The 14,028-nt window shown below is 36.1% G+C and overlaps 1 protein-coding gene across 2 annotated transcripts; it reads left to right on the top strand.

Annotated features, from left to right (window-relative positions):
• Nucleotides 1-7,009: 7,009 nt before the first annotated feature.
• Nucleotides 7,010-8,090, top strand: LOC308430964 (prostate and testis expressed protein 13-like; the record flags this gene model as incomplete). Of its 2 annotated transcripts, XM_080930246.1 has the most annotated exons (4): nucleotides 7,010-7,061; nucleotides 7,172-7,195; nucleotides 7,490-7,630; nucleotides 7,900-8,090. In XM_080930246.1, 4 exons carry the CDS (start codon nucleotides 7,010-7,012, stop codon nucleotides 8,088-8,090), a joined length of 408 nt encoding a protein of 135 aa, XP_080786372.1. The 2 variants fall into 2 exon arrangements, with proteins under 2 accessions (XP_080786372.1, XP_080786373.1); XM_080930247.1 differs by lacking the exon at nucleotides 7,172-7,195.
• Nucleotides 8,091-14,028: the final 5,938 nt, after the last annotated feature.

The raw sequence follows: 14,028 nt of genomic DNA, 5'->3' as shown, positions 1-14,028 counted from the left end.
AAACCCATTGCCTTCCATGCTGATGTCTTGGAATGAGTTGGAAAAGAAACTGAAGTCAGAGCCAGTTATTCTTCCCTCTGCTTCCAACTCAAAGACCATGCGATCTTCAGTCTTAGGCCCCTGTCACTATGCCTTCCCACCACCATAAGCTGATGCATCAAACTGGAGCCAAAACAGACCCCTCATTCATAAGTTGCATTTGTCAGACATTTTGTCACAGAAGTGAGAAAAGCAATCAAAACAATTTGTTGTGCCACCTGCATAATTTATGTCTTCTACTATCTCATGTAATGTCTCTTTGGGATCCTTTAGTTAAGTTATATAAAAGGATTTTCAGACTCCTGTAGAGATCTAAAGTTTTCTCCTGTTTGGGGTTTTAAAAGAATTTCTCTATTTGTTTTTGTAAATAGCAGTGGATTCTATAACCTATTTGGAATCCTAAGGTTCACTCTCAGGCATATGGAATAGAAATTATGTCATGGTGCAATCTAGTCTTTTCTCTCTCACTGTAACACCCTTCCTAAGGCAGAAAGGACTAATCATATCAAAAATAGTATTAGCATATAATAACAATATGCATTTGTGTTCTAGTCTTTGTGCTCAAGTCTTTATCATTTAATTTCCACAATTTCCCTGCATGAGACCCAGGTGAGTCTTATTCAAAGAACTATTTACAGGTAGCAATTTGCCCTTACTGTGGCCATATAGACAAAATACTCTCATTACATAGCATCTTCTTACCTGTCCATTTTCACCCAGCTGTCCTGTGTTAACACCCTGAAGGTGGAGACCCTGTTACTATGACACTAATAAATGTGTAGTTAACTACCGTTTCCCTGCTCTGCTAGTACCAGACACTGAATCTGTTCTTTCACAGTTTGTCAGTATCATAAATATTGTTGCAGGCTAAGTATGTTTAAAACAAATGAATAAGGAAAAAAATGTGGGAATATTTGTTAATGAAGACAGGGGAGGTGGCATTTAGGTTGGACATTTGCTTTCATGTCTTTCAGAACCAAGTTTGGTTACAGTAATTACAGATATTAAGTGGTGCTCCAGATGCAGTGATCAGCATGCTAGGTAGAGAATGGTGACCAGGGAACTCATCACTTCCCACATTATAATGGGTTAATCCAGGAACAAATTAAATACTGATTTCCCAGCATTTTGTTCATTTTTCTTAAATATGAATTCAGGGGACTTTTCTTGTAAATAGAAATTAGAATAAAAGATATATAATACCACATTCATTTCTATGTTAAATTTTGTTGTTGATAGTTCATGCTACACTTTGCTTCATGGGAGTTTTTCTTATATACTGAATTATCTTGTGTGATCTGCCTATATATTTTGACCTCTTCTCCTCAGTATGTTGGAACGTGACCATATCTGTATATAGAGCCTTTAAAGATGCGATTGTGGCTAAATAGGAACATATGGGTAGCCCCAATTCAATGACTAGTACCTGGACAAAGGAAAACAAAAACTGAGGATGTGTGTGTAAAGGGGAATTTGTGTAAGGACACAGGAAGAAGGTGGCTATTTACAAACCAAGAAAAGAAGGCTCAGAAAACCCAACACTACTGAGACTTTGACCTTGGACTTCTAGCCTCATTAACAATATAAAAATAGATTTCTGTGGTTTGAACAGCCATTTATGTCCTAGCATGGCCCTAACAGACTAATATGGTGAACTGCCATAAATATCTGAATTATAGTTTGTAGATGTGCCCCGTTGTTATGAAGGTCACTGTCAGAATCCAAAGCCCTCTCCTAGGCCCTTGATACTGGAAGACTTGAGTGTTTGTGCTTCCCAAGATGGAATTCCATGAGTGTACATAGGAATATGCCCCTGGAATGTCACAGAAGGATTGGAAGGACTTGTGCAGCCAAGCTTGAGAACTGCCTGAGTCTGCATTTGATGTGGGACCAAGGTCCCTTCTAATCTTTCAGGATCAGAGTGTATTGATATTGATATTCTAGAAGAAAATTGCTTGAACCTCAAAGTTAAGAGAAAGAGATTTCACAGATAATGATAAACTTTCTAGGATGAGTAAAACCTGTAGAGGAAGAAAGAAGTAAGACTCCAAGCATATCTTTAGAAGCTCCCGATGGCTATAGCCCTCTGTGTCTTTGACAACTCTGGGCTGCAGAGGTGCAGTTCCAGATTTCTCTCAATGACTCATAGGTAAATTTATCTGTTTACCTAATCAGTTGGCTCAACTGTAAGAGAATTCAACCAGTTCTGAAGTTCAGCCCAGATTTCAAAGGCTTCCTAGAAAAAATTGTTCCTAATTTCCTGCCCACTCCAACTTGTAAACCATACTGAAGACATGTAGGCAGATGACCTTATGCAGACAACTCCTACAAGATCCACAACTGCGGGTTCTTTCTCTTCTCATAACAGACGGTCACCCTGAGGCCCAGGGCCACTGTTGTCTCTGCAGTTATATCTTCTCAAAGGGACCTCTGACTAAAATGTCTGGGTCCAACACTTTAAAAAAAACCACAGGTCTCACTATCTGGAACTCACTATACAGATTAAGTTGGCCATGAATTCACAGAGATATGCCTGACTGTGTCGCCTAAGTGCAGGGATTAAAGTTGCATACCACCTTGCTTTTTTCCAGGTCTAAGCCCTATGCTTGTTAGGCGGTTCTATATGGTTCCAGGGAGTCTCAAAAGTCAAGCATTCTATTGTCATAATCTCTTGTTCTTTGGGCTTTGTAATAGGAAATCAAAGTTGGCATAGCCATGGGGTCACTTTTTCAAGGAACAATTTAATGGATACATATATATATATATATATATATATATATATATATATATATATATATATATATATATATATATATATGCAGGAGGACTCACAAGTCATACTGTACTTCTCTCTCCATGCCTCTTCTCTAGGCAGACTGTCCATACTTCTATGGGAAGACTCTGAGAAATACTTTCTGAAACTACAGCTGCCACAAAAGATATAGAATTGCCATGTGCTCTCCATGAATGGCAGCTACAACCAGATGAAGTGCCTAGAAGGCAAGAGGTCATGTGTTAGAACAGCCTATGAGTGTAGGCTTGGAGCAAAGACTCTCATTATGGGTCTCTAAAATCTTGATTTATCAGTCCAGGCAAAGACTTGGGAATGGAAATTCAAATAGGGTCACGGAAGAAGCCTGTAGAAAAATCTGAGGAAGTTAATTTTTGGAATATTTTTTTAATTTCCCAAACTTCTGAGTTTGTGAAGTCAGTAGCTGAAGGTACTATGCCAGGGCTGTGGTAGAGATGAACTGTAAAAAGTAGTTGACTTAGAATTCCTACCTAAAGCCAAGTTTATACTCCGTACTTTTCCCATGTAGCATCTGGCCTGCTAACTGAGAGGGTACGGATCAGAGTCTCCCTTTACCTTAATATTCTGGTGAATTTTAATTGACTTCTATTTATCATGTTTAAAACAGGTGTGAAAAATCCATGACTCCTAATCTTAACTACTTAGTTTTACATATGCTACTATCCATGGCACTTTTAACATCATTTAGTACCAGAAAGCTGGGAAAATAATTAGAATAAATCATAATTAAAGAGAGCTGTGGAAGAAGGTTCTGCTTTGGTGATGGTATATGTGGAAATAGAGGGTGAAGGGGTTCTTGGTAGGAACCTGGCAGACCAAATAATCTCCTGTTATGACTGTAGGCTACCAGAGGGTGTTGGGTCCAACAACATCTACGCATAAGGATAACTAATTGCCTAGTCTCCAATTGTCTTGCAGATTTGGGAGTGAGACAGAATATATTCCATAGAGAAGGACTATGACTAGAGAGACACTGGCCTAATTTTTATTTATGTGGACCATCTCATGAAACCTTGCTATGTAGCCGTGTCTCTGGCACACTGGTTTATTATGGTTCTACACTTTCCTGTTTCTTACTGAGAGAAAAACATCTAATTTTAAAGGCACTCTTCTTTATTCATTTTCTCCTGCTTCTCTTCAGAGATACACACAATGGAGGTTAATCAGGCTTCAAATCTATCATTTACCTTTCCCTTGTAATACATAATAAGGGAATAGGTGAGGGGAGTCTTTGGGCAGGAGGGGAGCTAAACAGAATATTTTGTCCTAAAACCCCTGGTCTAAGAAAGAGCACTGAAAAATTACAAGGCTTTGGGTCTGAGCCAATGTTTGAGGTAAAATTATACTCTCCAGATTTATCAAAAGACTCAAGAAAAGAAAAGGGGGAGTCTAGAAGTTCCAAAATATGAGACAGGACGACAGGTTGAACAGCAAGTCTTCTTCTCTGTGGGAGGAAGAAGGGTTTTCAAGTCTTACAAGACTGTCTACAGTTCATATAAATCTGACAAGAATGAACGACATCAAGGAGAAGCTTGTGTATCAGCTCTTCAGAGAATTTTTTCTGATGATCTGTTTATTAAATATTTTCTTAATTCTGGTACTCATCTTTTAAAAAGGATAATTATTTAAGGAAATAATTTACACAATAATTCAATAAGTGGTAATGTCAGAACAGCATATACATTGACATATCAACCATGTGAACATAGACTTGTAATATATTTAGGGAAATAATATTAAACGGAAAGATAGCAAGTTACATTTTTTTCCTCCAGAATTAAAGATAGAACATGATTTTCATTTACTTTTTAATAATTTTGATAGATTTATAATTTTTCTATCACTCTTACTCTGAGAAAAAATATTGGAGTTGCCCAGAGAAACTATGTAAGACTGGGAACAGGGCATTTTGTCAATTTGTTTAATCTTTGGAAAACCATATTTTTCTGGGCTGGAATAAAATCATTTCCTGGGAGACATGGGGTCATTGCTCTCAACTTGAACCATCTGGTACTCTGGATCCCACTCAACCTCACACACTTCAAATGTGAGACCCATTAATGGAGTTCTAAAACCAATATTGGAATTATTTCCAACAATGGCATGTAAATTCCAGAGCCCAGCCATATTCACAGAGCATTTTCATCTCAGTGTAATCTCCTAGTAACTGTTGTCTCTGTGAGGCAGAAAGAACCTTATCTTTACTTGGCAAAGAAAATCTTTCAATTGTCTCTCACTCTTTGTTTTAATGATCTCAGAGTAGAAACCATCTCATGCTTCAACCGTAGTTACCTGACTCTAGACTGTAAATAAAGAGCTGACAGGCATGCACCCCTGATATTTTAATGAAAAGTCATTTAATTTCAAACACCCCTTGTTCTTTATCAAAATATTATTTCAGTTATTTCTAGCCTACAGTATTATCAGAGAATTCAAAGACATAACTTAGAACCATAGTATAAAATGTTTAATTCTAAACAATGCATTGTTAAATATGTATAAGTTCCTTGGTTATAACAGCTGCCTCAGAGATTCCATATATCTATAATATTTTTTTCTTTTTACCCCTTATATCATACAAACACAGAGAAGGTAGGCAGGACAGTTGATTTTCCCTTTAACTCTGTATGTGGTGTATATTGGATGATACATGATTCAGGTATTGGGAAGTAATCTTCTCAAATAAATGAGTTCCCTATTCCTCTCTTCCTGCAACAGAAAAGTCTGTCAATTGTGCTGCCTATCAACCATGAAGTAATAAAACTTAAAAACTTATGACAAGGAATTTTATTCTGTAAGCTTATAATTAGGACTGTCAGTTACTATAAAGTCTTTTGGACCATTCTCTGACCTCTTCCAGGCTGTCTTATCCAGTCATGTCTTTTGTCTTTTCACCATAATCCTTATGATCTGATATGTTCAGGACATAAGCTAGACACAGAAGAGGCAATGGGACTTCAACACATGAAGTCAGTGACTAGAGAGGGGCAAGAAACAAAATAAACAAAAATAAGATAAAGGCATATGATCACAAACATAGGTGAACACTCTGCAGAGAAGACAGAAAGAAAAGGTGTTCAGAGAGTCTTGTTATTCCATCTATATATTAGTCTGTTTTACAGTAAAGGTGATAACTGATAACAAAATGAAGGCTATAAGGAAAATGTATCAACTCTGGAACTCTCGCTAAGTTTCCTTCCACACAAAAATCTAGTCATACGAGTGTTTTGTGTTAGTCTCTGCCAGTGTTGTCATAACAGCCTTTGTCTTCCTTAGAAAAATAATTAATTAAACTCATAAAAGGCTGGTATCCTCTTTCCTTCAATCTCTTTTCTCTTTTCCTAAGACTCTTCTACCCACTTAGATAAAGCCTGAGCACTCAAAATACAGATAAAGTGTGAAGCTCAGGTTCTGTCCCCACACTGTGCAAGAAACTGAGGGTTGTTAGATGTAATACAAATTCAAGTCAGGAAGACTGTGGTCTCAGAAAGGGACCGAATAAATTATTCACAAAAGCTTTATTGCCTTGGCTTTATCATATCTGAAAGGATGTCATGTAGATGCAAAGCTGAGGAATCCAGGTAATAAACCAATACAAACAAATGAAAAGGCAAGAAATTCTCCCCAGTATGTGCTGGTTTAAATATGCCTGGCCATAGGAATGGCAGGATTAGATGGGGTGGCCTTGTTGCAGGTAGTGTGTCACTGTGGGATTGGCTTTGAAATCCTCCTACTTTGCTTTTGGAACAAGATTTAGAACTCTTGGCTCCTCCAGCACCATGTCTTCCTGGACAGTGCTTCCCATTATGGTGATAATGAATTGAATCTGTGAACCTCTAAACCAGCCCCAATTAAGTGTTGTCCCTTTGAAGAGTTGCCTTGTTATAGTGTCTCTTCACTGCCATGGAAATGCTAACAAAAACAGAGTATGAACTGAAGTCTTATGATTGATCCAATAAAATGTTACAAGGTGTCTGTTCCAAGTGGTTGGAGAAATATAGACACAGACAGGATGTACCCTCTTCCTGGAACATTATGGAGAAGATTCAGTTGGTTTGACCTTAAATTTATGATTCTAGTTGGATGCCTGAGGGCAAATGATGAAAATAAATATAACTGGAACCTCCTGATGAGACCTTGACAGAAAGAGGCCCAATTATGTTCCAGAAGCTTTTGCTGAGTGTTTCCATAATTCTCCTCATGGACATAGGTAAGGCCTGGACAGAGAGGAGAATGTTAAGGCATAGGAGAAACAGATTAGTGTACTTCAGTGTGGGGTGCTATTAAATGACTTAAAGTGAATTTTCTTTCTTTTCACAGGAGAAAGAGTGCTGACAATTAGCTGTACGGTATATTTGGTTTGCATTGATTTAAAAAATCATACTGCCACAGGAAAGGAATTCTTGGACCATCTACACACTGTCCCTCTCCATGCCTCACTCACTACTTCAGGGTCTTCTTTTTAGAGCTTTCTTTGTAGATGCATAAAAAATTCTTGGAGGGAATATTTGCTGCCATTAATAAATATCAGAGGGTGGATTAGGAGTGCCAAATTAATTCTCATTGGGCTTATATAATCTTGACTTTCTGAAGTTATTTTCCATACATCTAACCTTTTAAAATCTCCCTTTACTTTAGTGATTAAACATTGTAATCTATGTAAGCACCATGATGGGTACAAATGCCGCACTGGCATGAAATCATGCTGGAAGTTTGACGTATTTTCAGAAAACAGGACTTGCGCCACAGAAAACTATTATTATGCTAATCGTTTCACAGGTAAGCAAGTCTTTGAGGGAGATACACAAAATATCCAGTAGTATTCACAAATTTTGGACTTAAGGTGCAGAGGGAAGCTTGGATCTTATGGGTTCTGAAGTCACAGACCAAGGCATGGCTCTCTGGTTAAAGATAGGCATTTTGGCTGACTACAGCTAGATATACATAGATGAGATGCAGCCATACCCCTGGGTTTAAACAATTCTTCAGAAAAATTATGAGGTTCTCAAGGGAGGCATGTTGATAACTTTTGGTTTTCTTCTTTTTAGGGTTATACCTTTTTCGTTACGCGAAACTTTCTTGTAAACCCTGTGCGCCTGGCATGTTTCAAATTTTCCATGACCTCCTGAGAGAAACGCTTTGCTGTAAGAACAAGAACTATTGTAATGATGGCACTGCTAACTTAGATATCTCATCAATACTTTTAGAGAATCAACATAAAGAGTTGAATGAGGACTAAAGTAATGGTAATTTAAATACTACATAACCCTGTGTTCTCAAAATTAATAAAACCCAAGGCCCAATATTCTTCTCTATGTCAGCAAATATTTCTTTGCAAACCCAGTGTTTTTGTTTTCACATTCCAATAATAAGAAAGAGAAAATACATAGGTCACACAAACCTCAACTCTGTCTTCTGAAAAATGCTCTACTTCTGGCTCTGTAGTACCTCCTAGTAGATTTCATTTACCCTTACAATCTGATGTTCAGATGGACTAAAAACACCATTGCAAAAGGGTACATTTTCTGGTAGATCTTTATGTAGGGGATGAAGAAAAGCAGACTACATCGAAACAGGGAATCATATTTTCAGAAAAATTACTGGCACAGCGTAAAAGAGGTAGTAGAGGGAGAGTTTGTATTATTCAGAGCTGGAAAGACAAAGAGAAGTTAGAAGGCTTTCTGAAACTCAATTGCAGGAAATAGTCAGTATATTTGATGAGTATAATACTTACCATTATTTAGGGGAAGTTATTTGACCATAGCTAACCCTGTCCACTCAGCTCTTGGCCATGGTATTTCTATTCACTTCACTATGTTCTCATGGTCAAAGACAAGTATGTTAGGATTAAAAAAAATAGCTGAGTACTAGTCACCTATACTTATCTGAAGAGACCTGTGTAGGATGCTAGTCTTTAGTATATTTGAATATAATATTGCATTTAGAGAGTCAATGATGAGATGTGGGTTTCAACTATCAACATAGTTTTGTAACAGGAAATGTAATAATCAAAAAAATTTTTAGAAAACACTCATAATTTATAAACATAATTAGTTATTTATATTAGATTTATCAGCCACTCTTTTGACATTTCCTTTGCTGGTTTGTTAACTCTCACATGCTTTAGAGTCTCAATACCTATGCTATTGCTATCATGTAGTCACATACACAGATGCAATATTATCTCAGGGATAGCAGTAGTATTCCTCTTTAGTTTAATCACTGTGCTTTCTTACTAGTATCTACCAGGCCATATTTATTAAAGTAGCATAAAATATTTATATCTCAAAGTTATTTTCAAAACACTTAAAGTATAATTAAGACAGTATTTATCCAACTATTATAATAAAAAGATAAAAATTAGAATTTAACTTCATGTTATGTGAGAAATTTGAAAGATTCCTTTATTGAAATTTGAATAATTATTTCATATGCACAGAATGGAGATACCAACAGTAAGTTCCCAAAATTATATGATTAATAGGAAAATTACTGTGTATATTCATTTTATATATGATGATCTCAGGAAAATAAAAATTATGGTGAAACAGAGACTAAAGGAAAAGTTTAAACTAGAGAAAAAATACAAAGTAGACAGTGATTAGGATAACTGGCAGCAGGAAGAGAAAGAGAGAGACACCTAAGTGAGACAGAGCAGTAATGGACAGACAAGTTTGAAATAAAGATCATTAGCCCCTTAGAAAATATCCTTACATAGAAGAAAGATAAATTCATAAATGCTCACAGTACAATTTATTTGGTATACTGTCTGAAGCATAGTTCTAAATGCTACCAAGACCAGTGGATTCCAAAAATTTGCTGCATAAAGAAGAGTATTTACAATGGCCATGACAAAAGTAATTTTATTAAAATTTGAGAGAGAGAGAGAGAGAGAGAGAGAGAGAGAGAGAGAGAGAGAATTTCATGCATATTACAAGTGTTGATGACATTAATTGGATCATAAATTACCACAGAACACCAATTCCATCACTTATTTATAAGATAGTGGGAAATCTTACTGAGAAATCATGTAAGATTATTTAGTGACATTTCAAAATGACAGCAATCATGTCAGACTGAATCACATAGGAATGTAGTCCTGGAGTATTAATAAAGAAAAATACGGCTTCATGTGGGAAGGGGACATAGAATTACATTAATCCAACAATACATGTTTCTTTATTGAAAACTCTTTTGAATCCCAATTTTAGACCACAAAACAATACAGAGTGCTTCCATTTCTCTCATCCCATCATTAGAACTTGATGGTAAAACCCTGTTGCTAAAGACACTACACAATTTGGCCATAGAACCTGGATAAATCAAGTTTGTGCTCACTTGGGAGCTTCCTCCCTGTGACTAGCATTCATAGAGCTGAAAACTATATAGGATGCTGGGAAAGGAAAATCATTACTCAGCTGTGAGCCACAACAGCTATTATAATGACTGGTCAAGGAAGTTATGTTCACTGGTGTGATAGTCTTTGATGTTATGGGTAGCCAATTGCTTTCTGGGTGCATTTGAGATGTATCCCACGAAATGGAACACACACCTGGTTATGTTACCTTCTTGGTCAAGAGTCCATGGTTGTGTAGGTCAAGCTGTAGAGATGAATCTATTCCTATTTGTTATTAGTAGACAGAGTAATAAACAATTGTCTAAATAAGTGTCACTTAGAAAAAGTCTATTCATTTATTTTTTATTTATGTTTGTTTGTCTGTGTGAATTTATATGCACAATGTACACCAAAACAGGGTATCACATCATATAGAACTATAGTTACAGGTGGTGGTAAGCTATCATGTCGGTATTTGGAACAAATTTGTTGTGGATGTGTTGCATTCAGAAAACCTACATACGATCAAGCCAATTTGACCTCCAATATGGATGGGAAAGTGACTTGTATACCCCTGTTCCTAGATCAGGAAGTGTTGACAATAGGTGACTTCTGAGGAAAGGTACATAACTTTTATTCAAGAATGTGAATCTGGGAAGGTTTCCTATGCTTTAGTGGGTGTTCTTAAAGCTATGCACACACCAACATCACTAACTGGAATCAGTGGTTTAAAAGTAAAAATAGTAAGTGGAGTTAGGAGGGAGATGTGTGTGTGGGAGGAAATATTATATAGAAGTTGGAGCAGAAGACTGAAGGGTGGATTTGATTAAAACACACTGTATACAGTTCATAAACTATAAGTAATTAAAATATGTTTTTTTTAAAAAAAGAAGTGGGGGGTAAATTACTTTTATTCTTAAGTTTAGAGATATTCCCCAATTATTTCTTGTACAGTTGCCATGGTCCTGAAGTCTCATCAAAGCAATATAAAATCAACTAAGACAAATGAATTATGTAAAACACAAAAATAAAAAAGTCAGCCAAAATACAAGCATGGAAAATTTAGGAGCTCATAAAATGTATCCACTGTCTGAGGAGATTGATTACATCTTGGGCAGAGGTAGTCAATTTTTTTCAGGAATACAGTTCCTAAAAGATTACCCATACTATAGCAGATGACCCCAGGCACAAACATATTCAGGCAGCACTAAATGAACTCAAGAGATATTAAATAAAAGAGAGTACAAACCATCGGGAGGGAAAGTAGATAGGGTCATAAAGGAGAAAATAGACGTAGATTTTATCTAAATACTTGTGCACATATAAATATTAAATAAAATATTTTTAAGTATTTATGAATCTAAATTTCTCACCCAGAAGTTGAATTTGTGGATAAATTAGACACAAAGAGAAAATAATTATTAAAAACAAATTTTATAACTCTACTGGTATCATATAAAGGCACACAGAAAGCAGATGGTTGACATCAAGCATCCATTCATTGAAACACCTTATGATGCAGCCATCATAAGGAATTATACTGTCAATGCAAACTTATTGACATGGAACATATCAAAAGATATTCAGTGGGAAAATATTGAAATCACATGTTACTATAAAGTCTACTATAATATTTTTACTTGCTTACCCCGTCCCTGCTCCCTCATTTTCTCTATCTCATTATTTTCTTTGTGCCTGCTTTTATTCCCCTTTCTCTTTATCCTCCCCTAATGCTTTTATTCACCAGTAGATTTTAGATACATGGTCTAAATGCAAAATTGAACTCATTGACCCTTTATAGCCTATTGTCATTAATTATTCTACAGAGAAGAAAAAAAAAACAAGGCCTTGTGCTATTTAAGGCTTCTTGTAAATATAACATTTCTATAGATCTTTCATCAAGGTAGAAACTGCAGATTGGGAATAAAAATTCTGTTCCATTAAGGCTCAAGTTTCATTGTGCAATGGATGGTGGAAAGACCACATAACGTCATGGAAACAGGAAGTTTACTTTGAGACTGTATCTCCTAGATTTATAATGTGAAATTTATAAAGAATAAATGAAAATATTATTTTGAAAAACAAAAACAAAGGAGGGGTAGTAGATGAATCTAAAAATATCTAAGTGGCTATGACAAAGCCCAGTGAGTAAAAAAAAAAATTACCACCAAGCTTGGTGATCTGAATTCAATATCCAGAATATACACATAGTTTCAATTGTGATAAGAATGCTTTCACATTGAGCTTGTATTCAGTAGATCAGTGAGGCTAGCTGTGAGTGATAGACCCGAAAGGATGAGATCTCTTGTGGACAGACAGCCTGGGTGATGAGGGGAATAGGAGAAAAAGTTCAGTTGTCAAAGTGCAAAGCCTCTGTTTCCTAGAAATCTCCCTAGTGCCCATAGGAAGTCTACTAGTGATCCAGGGTGGAAAGAACAATTTCTTCTTCATCAGGAGAGGAAGCATCAGTGGTCAGATAAAAACAGCCCTCAAGTAAGTGAAGAACACAATATTGCAAGGCAATGATTAAAAGAAACTAGGTCTCTACCCCCATGAGAGATATGGGATGTAGAAAATATCTAAACAATATGTACTAATCCAAAAAGAGAATACTCAACTGTCCTTGAAGACCATTCACTTGCACTTACTTTTGTCATGAGACTAGTCAGTGCTATACTGTCAGAACACCAGAATTTTCATCATCTCCACGTGTGAATAGAGCCCCCTCCGTTTTTGCTGAGGACTAGAAAATATACTAATGACAATGAGGTGGCTAGGGAGGTAGGTCTGCATTCCAAAGGTAAAAGAAAAACCCAATAATTTGTTAATTGTTTCTACAACAATGTAAGGATTAAATAGAATTATCTAGATTTTCAATAGAGTATATTAATAAATCTGGCTTCCACTTGAGAATAATTTATAGAGGTTGACTTAGAAGGACCCTCCATTATTTTCCATAGTAAACACAACATAGTGTAGAAGCCACACCAAGACATGTCTTTATAACCTTCCTGAAAATTTCTATCTAGTTGTTTTTCATACTTTTAGTATGAAAACCTTAAGAAGTAGTATAAACAAAAATAAATTAAACACACGGGCAATCAGGATGGAGGTAAGAATATAGATACAAATGGAAATAAACAAAACATTAAATAGAAAAATAGTAGGGAGCTTCCGTGGCTTGTTTTATAACAACTTGATGCAAATTAGAGTCATCTGAATGAAAGGAACCTCAATTGAGAAAATATTTCCAAAGTATCCAGATATAGGATCTTTTATTAAGCAGTGATTGATAGGTAAGGGTCCAGTCATTTGTGGGTGGTAATATTGCTGAGTAGGTGGTTTTAGCTTCTATAAGAAAACAGACTAAATAACCCATGAGGAATAAGCCAATAGGCAACATTCCTCCATGGCTTTTGCATCTGCTCTTACATCCAGAATCCTTCTCTGTATGAGTTTCTACATTTATTTCTTTCAATGACAGACTTTAGTATGGAAGTGTAAGCCAAGTAAATGTTTCCTTCCCAGGTTTCTGTTGGTCGTGGTATCTCATCACAACAATAGAAACTCTATTTTTATTCAGAATTGATGGCTTATTGGTAAAACAAATACATTGTTTTTACAGAGGAACTGAGTTCAGTTCCCAGAATATAGTCTTACATCTGTTTGAATTACAGGTTCAGGAGATCCAATGTCCTCCTCTGACCTGCAATGGCACAGTAATTTTATCCACACCCTTATACATATGCACATAATTTCTTATAAAAGCAATGTAAAGAAATCAGTGATTAAACCAGTATAAAAATGTTTAGAACAGTTCATGAAGGTAAGAAAAAAGAGA

Source organism: Micromys minutus (genome assembly GCF_963924665.1).
Source record: "Micromys minutus genome assembly, chromosome: 16".
Taxonomy (NCBI): domain Eukaryota; kingdom Metazoa; phylum Chordata; class Mammalia; order Rodentia; family Muridae; genus Micromys; species Micromys minutus.
Note: the sequence above shows the minus strand (reverse complement) of the source record. Positions and strands in the feature narration are given on the sequence as shown.